This window comes from Dendrobates tinctorius, unplaced genomic scaffold, assembly GCF_039654945.1.
Source record: "Dendrobates tinctorius isolate UK_male_01 unplaced genomic scaffold, ASM3965494v1 ptg000144l, whole genome shotgun sequence".
Classification (NCBI taxonomy): Eukaryota; Metazoa; Chordata; class Amphibia; order Anura; family Dendrobatidae; genus Dendrobates; species Dendrobates tinctorius.
In genome coordinates this window covers 8,545,864-8,571,403 of record NW_027361811.1, presented here as the reverse complement: position 1 = coordinate 8,571,403, position 25,540 = coordinate 8,545,864, and the positions used below count along the sequence as shown (strand labels likewise).

General features: G+C 46.2%; 1 protein-coding gene across 2 annotated transcripts; it reads left to right on the top strand.

The window, feature by feature from the left end:
* The first annotated feature begins 626 nt into the window (after positions 1-626).
* Positions 627-3,624, top strand: LOC141049461 (uncharacterized). Of its 2 annotated transcripts, XM_073545938.1 has the most exons (5): positions 627-1,017; positions 1,090-1,170; positions 1,296-1,491; positions 2,112-2,271; positions 2,377-3,624. In XM_073545938.1, the coding sequence occupies exons 1-5, from the start codon at positions 931-933 to the stop codon at positions 2,819-2,821; spliced, it is 969 nt and encodes a 322-aa protein (XP_073402039.1). In that variant the 5' UTR covers positions 627-930; the 3' UTR covers positions 2,822-3,624. The 2 variants fall into 2 exon arrangements, with proteins under 2 accessions (XP_073402039.1, XP_073402038.1); XM_073545937.1 differs by having other exon boundaries at positions 627-1,170.
* Positions 3,625-25,540: the final 21,916 nt, after the last annotated feature.

Here is a 25,540-nt window from a genome sequence, read left to right as displayed (position 1 = left end):
GATGTTAACTTGGAGATACTCCTGTACCATCCTCTCTAGGCGCTGACTATGTGTCAGACTTTGCGTTTCCTGTGGCCTTCAAAGGATGGCCGAAAAAATTGGTGAAACGACTGCAAAAAATTGCTGTTACCACCAGATACGATGTTAGTGGTATGGTTAGAGCAATGACTCGACAGTCCCACGGTTGCCAAGTTAGAACTCTGAGATTCACTACGTGCACCACTGGTGTTTTGTGGAAATGCAGATGTAAGATTCTGTAACAGCTTCTGCTGATACTCCTGCATGCGTGAATCCCTGTCTATGGTAGGAATTAGTTCGCCAAATTTACTCTTGTACCTTGGAGTGTGGCAACCCAGTAGTTGGCATTACTTCGGATTCTGACAATCTAAGGCTGGTTTCACATTTGCGTTTTTTTGCGCTGGAAAAAAACGCATACATGCGCATGCGCTTTTTTCCCCTATATTTAACATGGGCGCGCATACGTGCGCATTGGCATGCGCACGTATGCGTTTTTCGTGCACTGCGTTTTTTTGTGGTGTGCGATTTTATTTTCCAGACGCTACATGTTGCATTTTTTGGTCCGCCCAACCACTTCAAAAAAGCGTATGCGCACGTTTTGTGCACGTATGCGCACGTTTTGCGCTAAAGGCCATTATGGCCTATGGAGGCGCATACGTGCGCACTGGCATGCGCATGTATGCGTTTTTTTAGCGCTGCGTTTTTTTTTTGGTGTCCACTATTTAGACAAGTTATAAAATTCAAAAGTCAAAAAAAAAAATCTATATAAAGGAGGTGTCTGCCAACACTGTACCACAACTACAGTGACAGATTGGAGAGCAGACATTCAGCAACGAACCCATCTTCTATCAGCGTCAAGAATGTGAGTATTATTACATCGCATGCCTGTCCTTTTAAATTGTGTATGTACTAATGATTTTTACTATTTTTACATGCAGTATGTCTACGGAATCAGAATATTCCCCATCGCGGCAGGAATTGGCGCAAGCAGACCGTGAGGTGATTATTTTCGTGCATCTGGTAAGTATATCTGCTGCTACTCCAAATCTCTTACGTTTTTTTTTTTTTAAGACATCGTCATCTTCTGCGGACGTGACATCTGAGGGCGAACAGCAGGAGCAGCGAAGCCAAGTCCCGGTGGTGATACGGAATGTATGTATCAAATGATTTGTAATGTTCTTTATTTTTTATCTTCTATATTTCATCTTTTCTGTATTTTTTTTTGTAACTTTTATTCAATTTAAATTTGATTATTCTAATGAATGTGTTTTGTCTAGGTTCCACAACGGGATGAAGAAGTCTACCTGGATAATGAGCAGCTCATCAGCCTGATCCAGGAGCGTGCCCCGTTGTGGGACAGCCGTGACCGGCTGTACAAGGACAATGTGGTGACCCGGCAGCTATGGAATGAGGTGGCCGCAGCGTTGATGGATGGCTGGGACAGCGCCACTGCATCCTCCAAAAAGGCGTTTAGTAAGTATTTCCCTGCTCTGTATTGTGCCGCAGTGACTATTGTCCTTGATGTCACTGTTGGGTTTCGTGCTAGATATATTCTAGCGGGAAACCCAACAGTGTCATCGGGCTCTACAGTGACTGCTTTAAGTATTGTATTGCTGTATTGTGCTGCAGTGACTGTTGTCCTTGATGTCACTGTTGGGTTTCGTGCTAGATATATTCTAGCAGGAAACCCAACAGTGTCATCGGGCTCTACAGTGACTGCTTTGAGTATTGTATTGCTGTATTGTGCCGCAGTGACTGTTGTCCTTGATGTCACTGTTGGGTTTCGCGCTAGATATATTCTAGCAGGAAACCCAACAGTGTCATCGGGCTCTACAGTGACTGCTTTGAGTATTGTATTGCTGTATTGTGCCACAGTGACTGTTGTCCTTGATGTCACTGTTGGGTTTCGTGCTAGATATATTCTAGCAGGAAACCCAACAGTGTCATCGGGCTCTACAGTGACTGCTTTGAGTATTGTATTGCTGTATTGTGCCGCAGTGACTACTGTCCTTGATGGCACTGTTGGGTTTAGTGATAGCATATGTCGTGCATCAAAAACACAAGTGACATGTTGTTGTTTTTTTTTCCAACAGTGGACAAAGTCCGAACACGTTGGCGCTCGATCAAGGACCGCTTCAACAGTGATGTTTGTGCTGAGGGCCAGGTTCGCAGTGGATCTGCGTCAAGGACAAGAACCCGATACCGTTACTATCACGTGTTGCAGTTCCTAAGACCTATCCTTGCCACCAGAGCGTAAGTATTATAATTTTTTTTTTTATTTTTAATCTGTGATTTTCTAATCCACAGCTGATGCTTCTTGTAAAGGCATGATAGTAATGATTTTCCTTTCTTCAACAGCACCTGGAGCAGCACCCTGCAACCTGGCCCTGGAGCGGTCCTTCATCGGACGTCCTCTGACCCGTCCCAGCCATCTGACAGTCAGGAAGCACCTTGCAGGTCAGCCACACAGACAGCTGGTGACCAGGAAGCTGGGCCATCAGGTGTTCCCCTGTCCCAGGTCTCTGCCACTGGTTATGCGGGCACTACACACCAGCGGCAGAGGGCCTTGGACAGGAATGTCTTGCCCGAGTTTATGCACTTGAGCGAGGCCTTTAATGCCAGCCTCAAGTTGAAAGCGGTTTTGCACTCATGGAACGTGGTTTTAACCACTTTGAACACCGCTTCAATTCTGTCGAACAGCGCCTTGACCGTCTGGAGGCCGACCTCAACAGACCAGAGCACCATTTTTTTAGTAACATTGAAAAGGGCATGGCGGAAAACCTTAGTCCTGAGCAACAGCTGAATGTGCTTCACGCCTGCAACAATGCTTTCTTGCAGGCTATGCAGCATAATCGGTACGGGCAGCAGTCAGTAGTGGCATTTCCACCTGTGCCACCATTGACTCGCTTCACCTCACTACCGACTTGTGCTGCATACCACTGCACGGACACCTCTATTCAAAGCCAGGACACCCACCGTTACACCACCACAAGTCTGAGTACAGCTGGTCAGTTCACCAACACCACCATGGCAAGCGCTGCTCCTGTGTGGAGCACCACCGCCACCCCCATGCATGCTTGGAGCACAGCCACCACTCCGCAAATGTGGAACAGCCCTGCCACTACAACAACATGTAGTAGCCCTGCCACCACCACTCCGCAAACTTGGACCATCACTGCCACCACCAGTCCTCCTGCAAGGACAAACACTGCCACCGCCACCACAGAGCATCAGCAGCAGCCACAGCAGCAGCAGCCACAGCTGCAGACGGGGGACCTACATTCTATATTTGCCCCAAGTACAAGGCGACATCAAGCAAGGCGGGCATTGGGCCCAAGTAGGTCCAGGCAGTCAAGTTTGACTTCGTACCAATGTCCCTGAACCTCTTTCATCTCTTCAAACTGTTTCTACTGCAAGTCCCATAACTGGACTCCCTTCCCCCACAAGTTTTTTGGCCCCTTCCCCTAGAACACCTTCTTCAACAGTTAGTTCTGCATCTTCCCTGCACACCCCCAACTTGCAACCATCTGCCCCCAAACGCAGAAAAAAGTAAAGTTTTTTTAAATATTTCTGTTTCAAAATAAATTTACAATTTCTGGTTCACCATAACAAAGTTTGATTAATGTTTTTGGCGCCGCTCACACACACTGCGCCGTACACACTATGCGACTTAAACTTTGCAAGGTGTCATAAAAAGTGTTTGGAGGATTGGCTGTTTTTACCATCCTCATTTCACTTATTGTGATTCTAGGCAAGGTGATTCTAGGCAAGGGGGATTATTGATATACCTTGTAATTAAAAACATACTCGTGTGTTTAGAATCCACTAATGGGTAAAATACACGTCATATGTTAATATGTTACATAACAAGGCCTAGTATAAGTGTAAAATAAACGTATGTTACATTCCAAGGCCTAGTATAAGTGTAAAATAAACGTAATCTGTTAATATGTTACATACCAAGGACTAGTATAATAACTAGCGTTTTACCAACTAGGATCTGGTTTCCAGAAACACAAACTGGTGAAACTCGGTCAAAAAAAAGGCGAGTTTCTTTCATTCAAAATGAATGAATCTCCAACTTGTTTTCCACTGGTTGGACAATTTTATTTGAAACTAATTTGGTTTCATGAAACCCGATCCAAACAAAGTCGCTCATTGTCATAATCAGAACTATTTATCAATCATATGCCCAGGTTAATACACATATCATATTTAACCTGCAGCTTTGCTTACCATATTTAACCTGCAGCTTTGCTTACCAATATATTTAACGCAGACTAGCGATGCTGCATTTTAAATTGTGTATTTACCTGTGCAGGTGAATAAACATCATGAATTCACAGGTATACATGGGAAGTTTTTTATTTTATTGGAGTGTAAAAAACATAGTGCACTCAGTACTGGTATCAAATAAGGTTTTTTATTAACAAACACAAACGAACATTGTTACACCATTTCATCTTGCCAGTGCACCCGTCCTACATCAGAAATAAAGTAGGCCGAAAATTGGTCCCTCATTTGGCCAACTTCAACGGATGACCTGAGAGGGTGCTGAGTGAATTCAGGCAATGGGTTAGGAGCATCATCGTCCAGTTCAAAGGTCGGGTGCTCTTTAGCCATCACAAAATTATGTAGAACCACACATGCCTTCACCACCTCATCGACCGTTTGAAGTTTAAGATTTATGGCTGTGCCGAGAATTCGCCATCTTGAGACAAGAATCCCAAAAGCACACTCGACAGTTCTTCTGGCCCTGGTCAGCCTGTAATTAAATATTTTTTTTGGTGTGGTCCAAGTCCCAGCTGGAGTAGGGTTTCAGTAAGTTTGCGCACATTTGAAAAGCCTCATCCCCAACCATTACAAAGGGCAGTGGCGGAGCTTCGGTGTGAGGAAGAGGCCGTGGCATAGGGAAATTAAATTAGTTGCCATACAACATCCGGCCCATGTCTGAGTTTTTAAAAGCCTGTGAGTCATTACCACGGCCAAATGCTCCAATTTCCACTGCTACAAACATACATCCGGCATCCGCAATGGCCATGAGTACTATTGAAAAGTACTTTTTGTAATTATAGTACTCAGATCCGGAGTTCAACAATCGGATGTATCCACATACGCCGCCGCTGCCATCTTCGCTGCCTCTCTCTCTTCCTTTGTTCATGGCAAGCAACTGCATACGCCTGAGCCATCGCGATGTCCAAATCCAAGTTGAAGTGAAAGCTCTTCCAGCGCAGATCCATGTTGACACGAGAAGAATCAAGCAAATCTGAAGAATACTGTAGACAGGGTCTATATATTAACATACCACACCGACATTGACGTCCCTTTGGTCTTGTGTGTTGTTGAATGTTTTGGGTTTTTTTTGTTTTTGGGTGTGGACCAAAAAATGTGTAAAAAAACGCAAACGCACTAAAAACGCATACAAACGCATAAAAACACTGCGTTTTTTTCCTGCATGCACATAAAAATGCTTGAAAAAAACGCAGCGTTTGTATGCATTTGTATGCGGTTTTTCTATGCGGTTTTTTTCGCTAAAAACGCGCTGCAAAAAAAAGCAAGTGTGAAATTAGCCTAAGGGTCATGTTGCAGGTAGTGCAGCAAGAAGGCACTCATATGTCTTGCGCATCCAGGAGGACCAAGTCTTTGTTGTCTTGGTGGCGGAGAGTCAAGAGTCATGCTTCGTTCCTCTGTCCTCTCCCCCTAACCTCGCACAACAGAAATATCATCAAGCTCTTCCTCATCTAATGAGTCCTCCATGCCCATCGCCATTTCATCCTCCAACTCTTCCTCAGCTCCTGCGCCTTCCTCAACAGTTTGGCTGCTACCATGCGCCCTCGTTATTCCCTCTCCCAGACCCTCCAATGCCAGCAGCCTTGGTACTGCCGATCGTCTGGACCTTGGAGATATTGTCCCTTCCGCATACGACTCCTCCTGTTTCTCCTCCTCCTCTTGTCCGACCACCTGACTCCGAATACTGTTTAACATGTGCTCTAGTATGTAAATGATGGGAATAGTCATGCTGATAATGGCATCTTCAGCACTAAACATTTTTGACGCTATTTCAAAACTCTGCAGAAGGGTGCATAGGTCCCTGATCTGAGACCACTCCTGCAGTATGATTTGCTCAACCTCTGGATCCTGGTGGCCCAGGCTATACGTCATAACGTATTGCACCAGGGCTCGTCGGTGCTGCCACAGTCGCTGCAACATGCGCAGAGTTGAATTCCACCGTGTTGGCACGTCGCATTTTAGCCGGTGAACTGGCAGGCCCAACGACTTCTGGAGAGATGTGAGTCATTGAGCTGCGGGATGCGAACGGCGGAAGTGAGCACACAACGACCGTGCTCTGTGCAGAAGGCCATCTAGTCCGGGATAGCGGGCTACAAATTGCTGGACAACTAGGTTCAAAACGTGAGCCATACAAGGCATGTGTGTGACATTACCCCGGCGAAGGGCCGCACCCAGGTTTGCAGCATTGTCGCACACGGCCTTCCCTGGCTGCAGGTTCAGTGGAGTCAGCCATCAATGGAACTCGGTCTCCAGAGCTGACCACAACTCCTCAGCTGTGTGACTCACATTTCCCAGATATTTTAACGTAAACACTGCCTGATGCCGATGAGACCTGGTGCCAGCATAGTAAGGAGGTGTGCAGGATTCTTTCTGCATAGTTACAACGTGGGTGGCATTACCAGACAGGCTTTGGGTGCATGACCAAGAGGAGGTTGAGGAGGCAGAAGCAGTGGAGGAACTTCGACCTACAGAGGATTGACGCACAACTCGTGGGGACGGCAAGACTTGGACAGCAGCCCCTTCTCCTGCTGTCACCATAGTTACCCAGTGCCCAGTCAGAGACATATAACGCCCCTGTCCATGCCTACTCGTCCACGTGTCTGTGGTGAAATGCACCCGGTCACACACAGAGTTTCTCAATGAAGCGATGATGTTGTGTGCAACATGCTGGTGTAGCGCAGGCACAGCTTTCTTTGAGAAGTAGTGGCAACTGGGCATCTGATACTGGGGCACTGCGACCGACATAAGGTCTAGAAAATCCTCTGTGTCCACCAGGCAGAAAGGCAGCATTTCTGTAGCCAAGAGCTTGCAGATGGTGAAATTCAACCTCTTAGCTTTGTCATGGGTAGGAGGAAATGGTCTTTTACTTGTCCACATCTGAGGGACAGAGGGCTGGCTGCCATGCGTAGACGGGGTTGAGTAGGGTGTCCCCGGCAAACTGCTGGTCTGTGAGGAAGGTGCAGGCAGAACAATTATGTTGCCTTGATCTGAATGTGGTGCTCTCGAGGTCGTAGGGACACCAGCAGGTGTTTCCACTTCCAAATTAAAGGACGACCTGCCAAGCACACTGGCTGTTGCGGGTAAAGAGGTGGATGTTCTGCGTCCAAACACATGTGTGCCTGCTGTCCCCCCAGTCACAGAGGATGAAGAGGCTGCGGATGCACAAGATGGTGGTTGGGCAGGGCTGCCGGGCCACATTGTAGCACAGTGAGTTTCCCACTGCACCTTATACCTCATATCCTTTGTGACGGTTCATGCATGAAGTACTCAAACTAGTGAGTTTTTGAATTCTGCTTAACTTTTGGTGACAAATCTTACAGATCACATGTGTTGGGTCATCCTTTGGAATTTCAAAAAATGCCCAGGCTATGCAAGGCTTAGAGACCATGCGACCTGAGGAGCCACCACGACTTCTGCTCACAGGTACAGTTGTGGTTGAGGATGCAGTTGTTGACGTGCTTCCAGTACTCCGTCTCTCTCCAGGAAGGCACAATCTAACCTCTTCGTCACTATCATCCTCCTCCACCTCCTCTGCTGACCTCATCGACTGGAGGACTGTGGGTTGATGGTAAGTGGGATCTCCAACCTCGTCATCATCACCCTCTGTGTTCCGTCCTCAGAACCAACCTCTTCCTGCCGTGACCAATCAGGTAACTAAGTCTCATCATCATCTTCCTCATTTTCTCCACAAACATGACTTACAGTTTGGGAATGAGGGTCTAGATTATGCTCAGAAGAATCTTGTTCATCTGGGCCTGGATCTGACTCACAAAGCTTCTGGGCATCAGTGCACATCATTTCCTCGCCTGAACTCACATAAGCTTTGGAGCAGACCTCTGATTCCCAGGTGATAGTATGAGTAAACAGCTCTGCAGACTCAACCATCTGTGATACACCATACTTAGACGGGCGGCTGGAGACTTGGGAGCTGTGAGGAAGCAAGTGCGCTGGGGGTGACAACTCTGAGGACTGGAGTATTTGTGAGGTTGTAGTTGAGGTGGAGAGCCCACTTGAGGGAGCACTTGATATCCGTTCAAGCACCTGCTCTTTTGTACATCATAAGGAATTTTTGATTGGCATGTCCGCAAGAAAGGGATCATATCCGATTGTCCACGAAAAGAAGTAGACATCTTACTTGGAAGATTGTCTTTCTTCGGCAGATGTTCCAGTTGCTTTAGCACCTACCCCATGGACACAACCTTTTTACCCTTTGCAACACTCCTATTCCCCTTTCCACCAGCAGCAGGCCTTTTGCCACTCATTTTGGTGGTTAAGTTATTTATTGGCAAATCTGTAGATGTTTGCCCAAATAACAATGGATGGAAACCAAGCAGAGCTCAGTGACCAAATTGTGGCACTATGCCCAAAAGGATTTTCTGGGTTAGATGTGGTAAAAAATTGTTAGAAACACACGGTGTAGCTCCTTGACAGGTGGACTACACCGCTGAGTAGCACACACCGCTACTAGGCCAAAAAGGATTTTGTGGACAAGATGCGGTAAAAAAAATAGTAGAAACACACACGGAGTAGCTCCTTGACAGGTGGACTACACCACTGAGTAGCACACACCGCTACTAGGCCAAAAAGGTTTTTCTGCACAAGATGGGGTAAAAAATTATGAGAAACACACATGGTGTAGCTCCTTGACAGGTGGACTACAACGCTGAGTAGCACACACCGCTACTAGGCCAAAAAGGTTTTTCTGCACAAGATGCAGTAAAAAATTATTAGAAACACACACGGTGTAGCTCCTTGACAGGTGGACTACACTGCTGAGTAGCACACACCGCTACTATGCCCAAAAGGTTTTTCTGGACAAGATGCAGTAAAAAATTATTAGAAACACACACGGAGTAGCTCCTTGACAGGTGGACTACACCGCTGAGTAGCACACACCGCTACTATGTCCAAAAGGTTTTTCTGGACAAGATGCGGTAAAAAATTATTGGAAACACACACGGTGTAGCTCCTTGACAGGTGGACTACACCACTGAGTAACAGACAATGCTAGGATTGGCTGAGCTAGATTTGGACAGTTGCTGTGAAAAAGACTAGCACAGCACTGGCACAGACCTCCCTGCCTACACTTTCTATGAACTGCTGTAATGTAGCCCTGAAAAGGGCTGTAATTACAACTAGTCTCTACTCCCTAAATCTCTCTCTGTATGTAAGCTTGAATTCGCTGTAAATTCACACTGTTTTACAGTAGAGCGCCCATAGCAGCTGCGGTGCCGTCTAACACAAGCTGCAGCAGTGATAAAATGGTGACGATGGGGGGAATTGGCTGCTTCTTATAGGGCAAGGACATGTGACATACACAGCCAATGCCCTTGCTTGTGTGAAAAAACATGCACTTTCCTTTGTGTGTGTGCACTGCTGATAGGCTGAGAGACTGCACCGCCCCACTGTAAATGTGGGAAAGAAAAAAAAAAAGATGTGCATTATTTCAGCACAGATCTGTCCCCCGCCCCCCACCCCGGCCACTATGCCATGAAATTGTCTCTTAACATTGAAAACCATTATTACTGTGAAAATAAAGTTGTGCTTTTGGTGAACGAACCGTTCTCGAACGTAACCTCGAACAGCCGAATTTTAAGCAAAGTGTTCGAGTTCGGCGAACGGCTCGAACACTGCCCAAAACAACTCGGATTTGAAATTGGCGAACAGTTCGACTCGAACACCGCTCATCTCTAGTTATTTGTGACAGGAGTTTCTTTTTCAACAGTACGTGCCTCAGGGTGACCAAGAGATGTTCCTCAGCAGGAATTGCTTGACGGAGCTGTGTGTCCTGCCTGGCGATGGATCCTTGGACACGTAGCAGAAAGTCATGGAAGCTCTGTTGCAACATCCTCGTGTAGTCAAAAAACTTCTCCGGGTTTTGCTGCAGCTCTGTTTACAAACAGTGGTAGGCTCCACGGCTCTCTCGGAGTTCAAGGATGGGGTGTTGCCAATAGCGATGATGACGTCTTCTCCATCTTTCTCTTCTTCTATGCTCTTGACAAGCAAAAGCAAAGGCAGCAGCCAACTTCAGTTGTAAATCCAGATCTTCTAGGAAGCTGTCCAGGTCAAGATAAATCGATGCAAAATTATTTTTTCTACAAAATAGTTTTTATTGTATAATAGCGCCAAAACATAAAAAATTATATAAAAGAGGTATTGCTGTCATCATACTGACCTGAAGCATAAAACTGCTTTATCAATTTTACCACACGTGTATAAACACCCCCCTTTCCAAAAGAAATTCATGAATTGCTGGTTTTTGTTCATTCTGCCTCCCAAAAATTGAAATAAAAAGTGATCAAAAAATGTCATGTGCCAAAAAATGGTGCCAATAAAAATGTCAACTCGTTCTGCAAAAAAGCAAGACCTCACATGACTCTGTGGGCCAAAATTGGAAAAATTATAGCTTTCAAAATGTGGTGATGCAAAAACGATTTTTTGCAATAAAAAGCATCTTTTAGTGTGTGATAGCTGCCAAATATAAAAACCCTCTATAAATAATAAATGAAACCCCCCTTTATCACCCCCTAAGGCTGGTTTCACATTTGCTTTTTTTGCGCTTGAAAAAAACGCATGCGCACGTGCGCATGCGTTTTTTCCCCTATATTTAACATGGGTGCGCATACCTGCGCGCTGGCATGCGCACGTATGCGATTTTCATGCGCTGCGTTTTTTTGGGGTGTGCGTTTGTATTTTCCAGACACTACATGTTGCATTTTTTGGTCCTGCAAAAAAGCGCATGCGCACGTATGCGCACGTTTTGCGCTAAAAATGGCCATTATAGCCTATGGATGCGCATACGTGCGCACTGGCATGCGCATGTATGCGTTTTTTTAGCGCTGCGTTTTTTTGGTGGTGTCCACTTGTTGTACTAGTTATAAACGTCTAAAGTCAAAAAAAAAAGTCTATATAAAGGAGGTGCCTGCCAAAACTCTGCCACTACTACACTGACAGATTGGAGAGCAGACAGTCACCAAGGAACGCATCTTCTATCAGCGCAAGAATGTGAGTATATTACATTATATGCCTGTCCTTTTAAATTATGTATGTACTAATGATTTTTATTATTTTTACATGCAGTATGTCTTCAGAATCCGAATATTCCCCATCGCGGCAGGAATTGGCGCAAGCAGACCGTGAGGTGATTATTTTCGTGCATCTGGTAAGTATATCTGCTGCTACTCCAAATCTCTTACGTTTTTTTCAACTTTTTTAAGACATCATCATCTTCTGCGGACGGGACTACTGAGGGCGAAGAGCAGGAGCAGCGAAGCTGTTGAAACTTGTCTAAAAAATAAGTTTCTTTCTGAAAAAGTTTCACCAGTTTGTTTTTTGTGAAACAAGATGCTAGTTGGTAAAAATCGAGTTATTACAGTAGGCCTTGGTATGACTATACTAGGCCGTGGTATTTCACATATGACTATACTAATAGGCCCAAGGCCTACTATACTCATATTTGAAATACCACGGCCTAGTATAGTCATTCCAAGGCCTAGTGTAATAACTCTAGTTTTACCAACTAGAATCTGGTTTCATGAAAAACAAACTGTTGAAACTTGTCTAAAAAATAAGTTTCTTTCTTAAAAAGTTTCACCAGTTTGTTTTTTGTGAAACAAGATGCTAGTTGGTAAAAATAGAGTTATTACAGTAGGCCTTGGTATGACTATACTAGGCCGTGGTATTTCACATATGACTATACTAGTAGGCCCAAGGCCTACTATACTCATATTTGAAATACCACGGCCTAGTATAGTCATTCCAAGGCCTAGTGTAATAACTCTAGTTTTACCAACTAGAATCTGGTTTCATGAAAAACAAACTGTTGAAACTTGTCAAGTTTCACCAGTTTGTTTTTCGTGAAACAGGATCCTAGTTGGTAAAAATCGAGTTATTACAGTAGGCCTTGGTATGACTATACTAGGCCGTGGTATTTCACATATGACTATACTAGTAGGCCCAAGGCCTACTATACTCATATTTGAAATACCACTGCCTAGTATAGTCATTCCAAGGCCTAGTGTAATAACTCTAGAAACTTGTCTATTTCTACACTACAAGTTGGAATTGAGCTGATTACATTCATCCACTCAATGCTGACTTGTATTCCCCATTGACTTTCATTGGGGTTGGGTTTTGAGGGTTGGGTTTTGAAAAAATCACATACTTTTTTTTCAACTAGTTGGACAATTTTCTCTTGAAAAAAATTGGTTTCCTGATTCATGGCCTGCAGCTTTGCTCGTTCCAATATATTTCACGCAGACTAGCAATGCTGCATTTTCGCAGACTAGCAATGCTGCATTTTAACTCATATGTGTATTTACCTGCCCAGGTGTGTGAACATCAAAAAATTCAGTTATACATGGGAAGTTTTTTATTTAATTGGAGTTTAAAAAATATAGTGCACTCAGTAATGGTATCAAATAAGGTTTTTTATTACCATAAACAAACAAAAACATTACACCATTTCATCTTGCCAGTGCACCCGTCCTACATCAGAAATAAAGTAGGCCGCAAATTGGTCCCTCATTTGGCCAACTTCAACGGATGACCTGAGAGTGTGCTGAGTGAATTCAGGCAATGGGTTAGGAGCATCATCGTCCAGTTCAAAGGTCGGGTGCTCTTTAGCCATCACAAAGTTATGTAGAACCACACAGGCCTTCACCACCTCATCGACTGTTTCAAGTTTAAGATTAATGGCCGTGCCCAGAATTCGCCATCTGGAGACAAGAAACCCAAAAGCACACTCGACAGTTCTTCTGGCCCTGGTCAGCCTGTAATTAAATATTTTTTTGGTGTGGTCCAAGTCACGGCTGGAGTAGGGTTTCAGTAAGTTTCCGCACATTTGAAAAGCCTCATCGCCAACCATTACAAAGGGCAGTGGCGGAGCTTCGGTGTGAGGAAGAGGCCGTGGCATAGGGAAATTAAATTGGTTGCCATACAACCTCCGGCCCATGTCTGAGTTTTTAAAAGCCTGTGAGTCATTACCACGGCCAAATGCTCCAATGTCCACTGCTACAAACATACATCCGGCATCCGCAATGGCCATGAGTACTATTGAAAAGTACTTTTTGTAATTATAGTACTCAGATCCCGTTCTTTTGGGTTTGATGATACGTATGTGTTTACCATCAACAGCTCCCAAACAGTTGGGAAAATTGCATACTGTCCAGAATTTGTCAGCAATTTCCATCCACTTTTCAGCGGTGGGCAGGGGTATAAATTCTGGACAAAGAACATTCCAGAGAGCCCGGCAGGTGTCAGCAACAATTCCAGACAAGGTAGAGATTCCAATACGGTACTGGAAGTGTAGTGAAGATAGGGTTTCTCCAGTCGCCAGGAATCTGTGAACAGACAAAGAAGTAAAATTAATATTTATGTATATTATTTTAAAAAACTATAAAATAAAATATTAGTACATTCACGAAAACTAATTACCCAAGGTTTTGAATACTAAATTTAAAAAAAAAACATCAGACCGCACGCCTTGGTTTTTAAATATTACATACCGTAATGTCACCAGTAGCCGTTCATCAGGAGGAATCGCACGACGGAGCTGTGTGTCCTGTCTCCGGATGGATTGTTGGACACGAGCAAGCAAATCCCTGAAACTTTCTTGGGACATCCGGATATATTCTGTAAATTTCTCCGGGTTTGCCTGGAGCTCGCTGTAGAGGGTGTGGTATGCCCCACGGCTCTCCCGGAGTTCAACAATCGGATGTATCCACATACGCCGCCGCTGCCGTCTTCGCTGCCTCTCTCTCTTCCTTTGTTCATGGCAAGCAACTGCATACGCCTGAGCCATCGCAATGTCCAAATCCAAGTTGAAGTGAAAACTCTTCCAGCGCAGATCCATGGTCACGAGAAGAATCAAGCAAATGTGAAGAATACTGTAGACAGGGTCTATATATTAACATACCACACCCACAATGAAGTCCCATTGGTCTTGTGTGTTGTTGAATGTTTTTTTTTTCTTTTTTGGGGGGTTTTTCAAAAATCTGTAAAAAAACGCAAACGCACAAAAAACGCATACAAACGCACAAAAACGCTGCGTTTTTTTCCTGCATGCGCATAAAAATGCTTGAAAAAAACGCAGCGTTTGTATGCATTTGTATGCGTTTTTTCTATGCGTTTTTTTGTGCTAAAAACGCGCTGGAAAAAAAAGCAAGTGTGAAACCAGCCTTAGCTAGGAAAAAATAATAAAATAAAAAAAGTATTTAATTCCATTTTCCCATTAGGGTTAGGGTTGCGGCTAAAGTTAGGGTTAGGGTTGCGGCTAAAGTTAGGGTTAGGGTTGGGGCTAAAGTTAGGGTTAGGGTTGGGGCTGAAGTTAGGTTTAGGGTTGGGGCTGAAGTTAGGGTTAGGGTTGGGGCTAAAGTTAGGGTTAGGGTTGGGCTAAAGTTAGGGTTAGGGTTGGGATTAGGGTTAGGGTTGGGATTATGGATAGGGGTGTATTAGGGTTAGTTTTGTGGTTAGGATTATAGATAGGGTTGTGATTAGGGTTGGAGTTAGAATTGGGGGGCTTCCACTGTTTAGGCACATCAGTGGCTCTCCAAACGCGACATGCGTTTGATCTCAATTTCAGCCAATTCTGTGTTGAAAAGATCAAACTGTGCTCCTTCCCTTCCAAGCTCTGCCATGCACCCAAACAGTGGTTTACCTGCATATATGGGGTATCAGTGTACTCAGGATAAATTGTACAACAACTTTTGGGGTCCAATTTCTCCTGTTACCCTTGGTAAAATAAAACAATTTGGATCTGAAGTAAATTTTTTGTGAAAAAAAGTTAAATGTTTATTTTTTAAAACATTCCAAAAATTCCTGTGAAGCACCTGAAGGTTTAATAAGCTTCCTGAATCTGGTTTTGAGCAGCTTGAGCAGTTTTTAGAATGGTGTCACTTTTGGGTATTTTCTATCATATAGACCCCTCAAAGTGACTTCAAATATGAAGTGGTCCCTAAAAAAAAATGGTATTGTAAAAATGAGAAATTGCTAGTCAAATTTTAACCTTTAGAACTTACTAACAAAAAAAAATTTGGTTCCAAAATTGTGCTGATGTAAAGTAGACATGTGGGAAATGTTATTTATTAACTATTTTGTGTGCTCTTCAAAATTTTCACCAAATTTCCATTTTTTTCACAAATAAACGTAAGTCATATCAAATAAATTTTACCACTAACATGAAGTACAATATGTCACAAGAAAGCAATGTCAGAATAACCAGGATCCATGGAAGCGTTCCAGAGTTATTACCTGATAAAGGGACAGTGGTCAGAATTGTAAAAATTGGCCTGGTCATTAACATGCAAACCACCCTTGGGGGTAAAGGGGTTAATGATCAGTATTGCAGTATTAAATTACTATGTGGTGGTAATATGTAATTATGGTGTGGTGGTATTGATTCCTTGTATGTGGTATTATTTGGTTACTACAGTATGTGGTGGTAATATGTGGTCTGGTCATGGTGTAAACATGGTGACAGACTAAATACTATTACATAGAGAATGCAAGATCTATAGAAAAGCAGTGTCATCCTTCCTATCCATGGACACCCTTTTGTAGTGTGATGGACCAATGAGATGTTGGCTTCAGTGCTTTGTGTGGAACATCAGCACTTTTAGAGGATTAAGCACAAAGGACACATGATGAACTAATTGAGTCTGAACCAATATCTAGGGATTGAGACGTTTTGCACTAAACAATCACTAACAAAAAAGTTAGCAAGATTTCTCAATAAATGATACCATATATACATGAGTATAAGCTGACCTGAGTATAAGCCAAGGCACCTAATTTTGCCAAAAAAACTGGGTACACTTATTGACTCAAGTATAAGCCGGGTATTCATTGTTCCCTCATCCTTATAGTGGTATGCATGGCTCCCCAGTCCCTGTCCTTGTATGCATAGCTCCCACACGTTGTCCTGGTGTGCATGGATCCCCCGTCCCTGTCATTGTATGCATTGCTCCCCTGTCTCTGTCATTGTATGCATGGCTTCCCCGTCGCTGTCCTGGTATGCATGGCTCCTTATCCCCTATCCTTGTATGTATGGCTCTTTATCCTATTAAAAAAATAAAAAACATCCTATTTACCTGCCTGCGCGCCCTCGCTGGCATTGTGTCTCGTTCCGGCAGCCGGAAGCAGCACCTTTTCCTGCCAGGCGATCACGTGGCTCTGCTCATCAAGGTAATGAATATGCACTCCATGCCAATGGAGCAGCGTGCATATTCTTTCTCCGGAACAAACGAGATACAGTGCCAGCAGCCGAGGGCACGCATGTAGGTGAGTATGATGTGTGCTGGAAGCCAGTGGCTTGGCTGGCACTGTGCGCTATTACAGCAGCAGCACAGGCTTTAGCCACAGCCTCCGGCTCCTGTGACCCGCTGCTGAGCCACTCTCTCTCCCCCACTGTTTTTTTTGGGAACATTTGAATCGTGTATAAGCCGAGGGGGCGTTTTCAGCAGAAAAAAATGTGCCCTCGACCTCACCGGCTGACCTCCCACTCTCCAGCGACTACAGCCCCGTATGACTTTACGGCTCCTGAAAACCACCCCAAGCCGCCCCGCCCGGCGGCGTGGAACCAACCTGCGGCTGCCCCTGCCGCACTCTATCTTCTGGCTGTGGCCTATCCATCGGGGCCTGCCGTCACTTCGGGCCCGCCTCAGATCACCGCGGCCTAGTTACCAGCATCCGCGGCCGCCGCTGTCCCATCCGTGGCTTCGGCTGCGGCCTACTCACCGGAGCCCACGGCCGCCTTGATCCCGGCTGCTACTCCGGTTGCGGCCTGCTCCCCAATGTCTGAGGCCGCCTCTGCTCCACTCTCGATCTCGTCCCCCCCACCGGACTCTGCGGCCTATACCGGACCCTCCGCTTGGGTTGCGGAGATTATCGAGCAGAAGAAGGCCAAAGAGCGGGAGGTGTGGGCGCTGCTTCATGAGAAGGGGGAGACCACCATGACTACCCCTAGGTCGTATGGGCGGCTGGTGTATATGGATACCGCCAAGGGCTACGGCTTCATTCAGGACCTCGCCACCGGCTACAAAATATATTTAAATGTAACATCTTTCAAGCACGGCCGGGATCTGCGGGTGGGAGACCTAGTCTCCTATTACAAGGAGTATTGCCCCCGCGGCTACTATGCGGTAGCAGTCATTACCTACCCTGAAGGGTATGAGCCCCCATAAAGAGACAAGGACTCCTGGGTCTCGGGCATTAGGGACACTCGAGGCCCAGGGACACTGCAAGCATCCCAGAGATTCCACGGCTGTGGAGTCCCTTGTTGTTGGTGAAACATTGGCCGCCAGGAGGTGGCCCGGAGTATCTTTTTCAAAGGACTGCTGGGACTGTTGTGCGCTATTGCACATCCTGGGGACAGTTTGACGTCCTCGAAACTGGTAGAATATGCCCGGTCCTGTTGTGGCTGGGATGCATGGGGATGATGCTCTCTATAAAGGAAGGGGGAGCACCCATGTTTATGTCTTACTTGAAAAAAAAGTTGTTATGTTTTACTTGAAAAAAAAAATGAAATGAAAATGTTCAACAGGTCCCAGGTACAGAGAGTAAAGAGGAAAACGCCGACCATGACTAAAATAGACGGGACAGAAGAGACGGCTGGGAGTAGAGCAGACAACAGTCCCTAGGTCAGACCCCGAGTACCAGTCATACACCCCCACAAAAGACAGGAAGACGCTGACGATTACCTGGTAGGTTAGGGTCTCGGTCATGGTGGTCCAAATGAAAGAAGGTGACAGAAAGGGAGAAAAGTGGGAGGAATGCATCCATAGAGTAGTCCGGATGGATCTAACCCAACCTAAAGGAATTGTCATGGTGGTGTACATGCTGCGAGTGAGCCGTAAGCTACTTGGAGCGCTATTGCTCCCAGTTTGGTTCAGCCCCCGTGTATCGCGAGTCTGGCTCTGCAACCAGCCTGACAAAAGAAGATGGGGAAGTTTCAAAGCAGAAAAGAGGGAGGCAAGATTGTTGAGGACAACAATGGATAAAGGAAGGGAGAGTGTAGGGAAGGTGGATTGACGGGCGGACCTGTTTGCAGTGGAGAGGCAGAGGTGTAGTGTATTGTGGGTGGACTGTTAGAGTGAAAGATGGGAAACAGCTGGAGATAAAGAGAAAGAGTGTAGTATTGTAGTTTGACCATTAGAGGGCAGTGGAGAGTGTAGGGATGGGACTGAATAACTGCCATTGGTTGAAGAAACTGTCAAGTCATGGTGGACAGGGATACCAGAACGGGATGGATAAAAGGCTGAGGGAAGGTTCTGGAAAAGGCAGTCAGTGAGGGGAGCGCAAGAGATAGGAGGCTCTGCTGAGGAGAGAGGACAGAGAAGAGGCTCCGTAGGGGACTGACAGTTGAGACGGTCACGGGGGGGTGGCCCAAACGACAGAAGCCACAGACGGAGATTGCCTGGGGGTAACAAACGGGCAACGTACTCAGATTGGTGAAGCGCTGTGGTAGATAGGCCTAGGGCATCCACGGCAGAAAGAACCACGGGGGATACCACGACTACAGGAAAAGAGAGTGAAGATACCCGGGCCTGTGTTCGAAGAAGTGTGAAGCTGCTGTGGTGTATTGCTGTGGTCGTCAGGAGGACGGCCAATAAAAGCGGACCTGTTGAACACAAATTCTGTCGCTGTCTCGTGTCTGTCTGCGGCAAGAAGTGGGTCACCCCCCCCGTCGGCCACTCTACCTACAATATTTCTGAATGCTGCGATACCAAATATGCATAACTTTATTTTTTTATTGTTTTATTTGGAATGGGGCAAAAAGAGAGTGATTTGAAGTTTTATATATTTTAATTTTTTTAATATTTCTAAAAACATTTTTTTTACTTTTTATTTGCTTCAATAGTCTCCATGGGAGACTAGTAGCTACTATCATCCGATCGCCTGTGCTGCAGCCCTACTATGTGTAGCTAAAATGATCATCTGCTATGAGCACCAGCCACAGGGTGACGCTTATAGCAGATGGACAATGACAACCCCAGGGGTCTCCTGCAGACTGGGGATTGTCATGCCAACCCATCGGCACCCCCTGGACATTTGTGACGTGCTTCCGACGTGGCTATGTTAAATGACGCTGTCAGAGATTGACAGCATATGTAACATGTTAGCAGCCTTGGGTGGATTGCAAGTCCACCCATGACTGTTAGGGGCACATGTCAGCTGATGTCTAGCTTTTGAAGATCTTTTGGTCTACTTCAGGCAGGTCCAATTTAAGTGATTTCTTGATAGAGACAAATGCGTCAGTAATAAGGCCTGAGTGTGGCTAGGGAATAAAGTAAATGGATACCTTAGAAGACAGTTCAAGAGAAGAGAAATAAGGTTGCAAATCCTGCCTTCAGAACAAGCTCACTGACATTTGATTGTTCTCATTATACCATTTGCTATGTACAGTGATAGAGTGGACAAGGGCTGTAGACAGTGGCGTAACCAGTGTCTGATGGGCCCTGGTTCAAGATTTGGACCGAGGCCCACTGATCCTGAATAAAATATAAGTATATATGCATATATATACTGCTCAAAAAAATAAAGGGAACACTTAAACAAGTATGTGATATTTAAGTGTTCCCTTTAATTTTTTGAGCAGTTTATATACAGGCATGGCTGAAAGTGTTATCATCACCCTTGAAATTTTCCATAAATGTAAGTATTTATCCCAGAAACAAAATTTCAATTACATATGGTTTGTTATTAGTGTTGAGCATTCCGATACTGCAATATCGGGTATCGGCCGATATTCGCGGTATCAGAATTCCGATACTGAGTTCCGATACTTTTAGTATATCGAATACTGGAATCGGAAGTTCCCATAATGCAATGAGCCAGTTTGATTTTGTTCAGCCAATGAGGATCCTAAGAAGTGTGGGCACATCCTGTTGGAGCATGTTAGGCATGTAGCTACTGGCATGGCTGTGATTGGCTGCTGAAATGATGTCATGATGCACTATAAAAGCCGCCGCCGCCATTTTGGGTTCACTCTGCTGTGAATTCAGTTAGGGATAGGACGCTGCTGTTCTGAGGGACAGTGTGACCTAGCGATTTGCTATATTGTGCTTTACCCAGGCTACTTTATCAACCACTGTAGCTTTCTTTTGCCTTGCAGCGCTGTTCACCGCTGTTTGCGAGGTCTCTGTGTGTGAGTGCAGCTCACGCTGTAGTGTGTTCTGCAGCCATCTCCGGTTGTAGTCCGCTCAGCGTGTGTCACTGCCTCATACATTGTCCTTTTTTGCATTAGTGCTGCTCATTTTTCCAGATTTCTCCTATTAGTGTGGTTCCATCCGTATTCAGCTAGAATATTTGCAAACACTATATAGGAGTAGATAGAGGAGCCTTTCTGCTGGCTTGTGCCCTGCAGCCCCAGCCAGATTAGTATTAGCCTATTTTTTGGAGCCTCATCTATTGCATTATAGGTTACCTTCCTGCATTGTAATAGCTACAAAAAGTTTGTGATACTATCGGTTTTACATCTTTGGGCACATCCAGTTTCTTTTTGTGAAAAAAAAAAAGTTAATAAAGTTCACCAAACACTCCACTTTACAGTTGTGTAGGCCACATTAGCTCATATTAAAGTCTAGTCCACACTTTATAAAATTAGTGTTTCTTATACCTGTTAGCAGCTGTTCATGAATAAGCACACTAAGCCCTTAGTACTTTTCTGCCTATCTTTATCAGTCTACCAAGATGAAGAAGGCAGGGAGTAAGGCACGTGGTCGTGGGCATGGAGCTTCTGCAAGGAGAGGACGTGGGGATTCTGTGCCTGCTACGGGCACCAGTGACTCAGCATCCCCCAGTTTTCCCAGGGAACATTTCTTTATGCGCAGCTTTGTAGGAGCTCGCCGTACCCCACTGCTGCGGGACGAACAAATTGAAGCCGTTGTCGGATGGATGGCAGCTAACGCATCAACTTCAATTAGTTCCAGATCCTCTCAGGTCCAGAGCACTGAAGAGCACCCATCTGTCTCTTCACCACCTGCCAAATTGCCCAGGCAGTCAGAGAGCCCTGGACAGGAGCCATCTCTACTTCTGTTCTCTGAATCTGTTGGCTTTGAAAGAGGGGGCCAGCCAAGCAGCATTCGAGAATTTGAAGAAGAGGTAGTATGCAGTGATGCGCAACAGCTTTGTCTCTCTGAATCTGAAGAGGCGGGTGGGCCAGTGCCTATGGTCAGCACACCTCAGTACGCATCTGATGATGAGACTCAGGTGCCACTTTCTGGTGCGTACTGTGCTGTCGAGACTACCCAGGAGAAGCAATCGTTTAAAGAGGGTAGTGTAGATGATCAGGGCCTTGACCCATCATGGCGTGAGGTACAGGAAGGTGGTAGGAGCAGCTCTGAGGAAGAGATTCCCCGAAAGGCCAAAAAAGGAGGGAGAGGGAGGGGGCAGACTCGGTTGCCTGTAGCCTCCACTTCGGCACCCATTAGGAGCATGCCTCTTCCAAAACCCAAAACGGGTGCTCCCAAGACTTGCAGTGCCTGGTCCTTTTTTGACACAGTTGCAGATGACATTTGCTTTGTCAAATGCAACCTGTGTAATCAGAAAGTGAAAATAGGGAAAAGTGTCAGCAACCTCAATACCACAAATATGTGGAAACATGTGCGGACCAAGCACGTGGTGGAGTTACAAAGACACACTAAAGACCTAGGCCAACCTACAGCGCCACCTACCACCTCTTCAGCTCGTGTTGTAGCCTCTTCCTCCAGCTCACACACAGCTGGTTCAGCTTCCTCACCGGATCACCATGGAAGAACCTCTGGCACTGTTGTACAGAGACACAGTGTCATTCCACCCACAGCACCACGTTCCCTGTCATCCTCACACTCCGAGGCCAGTCTACAGCCATCGGTAGCACAGGCATGGGAGAAAAGGCGCCCATACTCGGCAAACCACCCCCGAGCACAGGCTCTGAATGCTGGCATTGCAAAACTATTGTCCCTTGAAATGCTCTCATTCAGGCTGGTGGAGACTGACACCTTCCGTAACTTCATGGCATTGGCAGTCCCACAATACAACGTGCCCAGCCGCTTTTATTTCAGCAGGCAAGCCGTCCCTGCCCTGAAAAAGCATGTGGAGGGAAAAAATAAACAAGCGCTACTAAACGCCGTCAGTAGCAAGGTCCACCTGACCACCGATGCGTGGACCAGTAACCATGGACAGGGACGATATCTTTCCCTCACTGCCCATTGGGTAAATGTTGTGGAGCCGGGTACAGATCTTGAGAGTGGCACTGTACGTGTTCTGCCAACTCCAAGGATTGCAGGAATCCAGTCTGTACACATTGACTCCTCCTCATACTCCAGTTCCTCTGAATCAGCGCTGCAGGAGCCGTCACAGTCTACCTCCACATGGACCCGTGAACGCTTACCTGTTACGACCGATATGAGCACAGCTGTGGCCAAACGTCAACAGGCCGTATTGAAATTAATTTATTTGGGGAATAGAAGCCACACAGCGCAGGAGCTCTGGAATGCCATCAAGCAGGAGAGCGACGTGTGGTTTGTGCCAGCGAATCTCCAGCCAGGCATGGTAGTGTGTGACAATGGCCGAATTCTGGTGGCAGCTCTGGGCCTAGGCAACCTCACTCACATCCCATGTCTGGCACATGTGCTCAACTTGGTCGTGCAGAGTTTTTTGAGGAACTATCCAGATCTTGATGCACTGCTGCACAAGGTCCGCATAGAGTGCGCTCACTTGCGGCGTTCCAGCATGGCAAGATCGCGCATTGCAGCTCTGCAGCGCCGATTACGCCTTCCGGAACATCGCATCATATGTGACCTACCCACCAGGTGGAATTCAACATTACATATGTTGGAGAGGTTGTGTGAGCAGCAGGCAGCAGTAATGGAGTACCAGCTGCATCAGGCGCAAACAAGTCGCACTGCGCGCCGTTCACACTTCACCACCACTGAGTGGGCCTCTATGAAGGACATCTGCCACGTTTTGCATGCCTTCGATGATTCCACGCTGATGGCGAGTGCAGATGATGCACTAGTCAGCATGACTATCCCCCTTATCTGCCTGCTAGAAAAAACACTGCAAGCACTAAGGGAGGAGGTTGTGGAAGAGGTGGAGGATGAGAAGTCACAAATGCCACCTGCTTCTGGACAGTCTGCGCAACGTGGTTCCTCACAAAGGCGTAGGCAGGGGACACTTTGTGTAGAGGATGAGGAGGAGTCAATGGAGGAGGAAGACATCTGTCCAGAGGAGGGAGGTACACAATGCTCTAGTCAGTATGTAGAGCGAGGGTGGGGTAATGCAGAGCAGGCAGAGATGACGCCTCAAGCAGGGGACAGCGTTTCTTGGCCAGTTGGCAGTCTGCAGCACATGGTTGATTTCATGCTGCAGTGCCTGAGAAACGACCGTTGCATCGCGCACAGGCTGATTATTGGGTGTACACCCTCCTAGATCCTTGCTACCAGGACAACTTACAAAGCCTCATAACACCGTTGAACCGGGAGCGTAATATGCGGGAGTACCAAGACACACTGGTGCATTCCATCATGTTCTCCATTCCACCCGAGAGCAGTGCTGCTAGTGCTTTACAAAGCAGCTCAGTGCTTCGAGGCAGTGGAGGAAGCTCTGCACAAAGAGGGAGCAGAAGCAGCGCCTCAGCACAAGGCAAGACCAGTATGGCCCAAATCACAGACGGCTCCAGTCAGCAGGAGGCAATGTTTCCGTCAGATGGTGACAGACTACATGTCTTGCCCTCTCAGTGTTCTCCCACATGGCTCTTCCCCCTTCAAGTTTTGGGTCTCTAAGCTGGATACATGACCAGAGCTTAGCCAGTATGCATTGGAGGTGCTAGCTTGCCCTGCTGCTAGTGTATTATTGGAACGTGTCTTTAGTGCCGCAGGTGGTGTACTAACAGACCGTCGCATGCGACTATCCTCCGATAACGTTGACCGGCATACTTTTCTGAAAATGAACAAGGCCTGGATCTCGCAGGAATTTGCCAGGCCTCTTCCAGATTAAATAATTGGTTGGCAACAGTATCCAGGTCTCCTGTTGTGTTCATGTTTCTACCACCTGAACTGTAATCCCTGGGCTCCAACACTGCCAGTTGCTGCTCATAAGTGCCATCTGCACAGTCAACACATGCTCCAGTGTTATTGGGGTTCAGTAACGTCAGCTGATCCCCTGCTGGTGTGTCCGGCAATTTCTCCTGCTCTGTCCACATTCACACTACTACAGATATTAAACTTGCTCCAATTAGGCCTCTGGCTACACTCTGTTTCTAGTATTTACCCTGGACTCCAACACCGCCAGTTGCTGCTCAGAAGTGTCTTTGGCACGGGTATTCCCTCCTGCCCAGCCTGGTTCCAGCACGCCAGCTGTTTCCGGGTAGTGTCAACATCACTTTGCCTCCAATACGTTGTACGGTCGTGTTGTGGTCGGGTTAGCAGACTCTATGGTGCCAGCAGTTTAGGTGCTTCCTATGTGGGCTGCGGGATCTGGCAATGAAGGCTGGTTCCGTAGTGCCAATAGGACAAGCTCCCCCTGTAGGACTGTCGGTTTCGGTAACTCTGGCCGGCTCGTGGCCTGGCAACTTTTTTTTTCATGTGTACCTTCTGCTGCCTATCTGAGTTCCAGTACCATTAGCTGTTTCTTTGGAAGTCAATCTTGAATACGTCCCCCTGGTTTCCAGTAACGTCAGCTGGTTCCAGGCAGAGCCTTTGGCTTAGGTGCCTCCTTCTCGGTATCCGAGTTCCACCAACATCTGCTGGTCCTTGGTAGTGCTTTCTGGCACAGGTACCTCCTGCTTAGTAACCGGGTTCCAGTACCATCAGCTGGTCCTCGGTAGTTCCATTGGCTCTTGTACCTTCGGCTACCCATCCAGGTTCCAGTACCGTCAGCTGGTTCTCAGCAGTTCCTCAGCCTTCTTGTACCTTCTGCTACATTTCCAAGTTCAAGCTTTTTGAAATGGTTTTTGGTAATTACTCTGGATATCCCTGACGACGACCCTAAAGACGACGACCCTGAAGACCACACCGAAGAAGACCAAGAAGGTGACCCTGAAGAGGATGATGAAGGAGAAAGTGTAGGAGAAGTAAAAAAGAAGGTGAAGAGCATGGAAGTAGTGAAGCATAAATATCTGACAAAATATAAAAAAGCTTAACATAGTCAATATCTTTGTAACTCCGAACGTCTTAAAAAAAAATTAATTCCTGCTATTCCATTTGATTGGGCTAAACCTCTATGCCTTTAATGTCTCCTCCACCTCCCCCAA

Coding starts and splice junctions, on each gene's coding strand:
- LOC141049461 (XM_073545937.1), top strand. CDS start 931: ATGATTTTTACTATTTTTACATGCAGTATGTCTACGGAATCAGAATAT. Junction 1,171..1,295: donor TCCCGGTGGTGATACGGAAT/GTATGTATCAAA, acceptor TGTTTTGTCTAG/GTTCCACAACGGGATGAAGA. Junction 1,492..2,111: donor ATCCTCCAAAAAGGCGTTTA/GTAAGTATTTCC, acceptor TTTTTCCAACAG/TGGACAAAGTCCGAACACGT.